We start from the raw sequence: 217 nt of genomic DNA, 5'->3' as shown, positions 1-217 counted from the left end.
GTGGGTCTGGCCTCTCCAGCCTCAAGACTAGACACAAGGTTTGCAAAGGTACCATCGAGGGCAATGTTGCCATTGGTGGCGTCCAGTTTGAGAGTCTCCATGACGTCAGCCTTATCTCCCTCACGCTTCACCAACAGGTTTGCATTATGTTGGGGTGGCGGCCCACCTTGCTGCTGGGGTCCATGCTGCTGCTGCTGCTGTGGTCCATGCTGGCCCG

At 57.6% G+C, this 217-nt stretch overlaps 1 protein-coding gene across 1 annotated transcript in view; it reads right to left on the bottom strand.

The window, feature by feature from the left end:
- Positions 1-217, bottom strand: part of LOC119585789 (calmodulin-binding transcription activator 1-like) — a gene marked incomplete at its 5' end in the record, with an annotated part of 96684 nt that overhangs the window by 18400 nt on the left and 78067 nt on the right. Inside the window, 1 exon segment of the mRNA XM_037934507.1 lies at positions 1-217. Within this exon segment, the coding sequence (XP_037790435.1) occupies positions 1-217 (217 nt within the window).

Source organism: Penaeus monodon, chromosome 20 (genome assembly GCF_015228065.2).
Source record: "Penaeus monodon isolate SGIC_2016 chromosome 20, NSTDA_Pmon_1, whole genome shotgun sequence".
NCBI classification, from domain to species: Eukaryota; Metazoa; Arthropoda; class Malacostraca; order Decapoda; family Penaeidae; genus Penaeus; species Penaeus monodon.
This window is presented reverse-complemented; position numbering and strand designations above follow the sequence as displayed.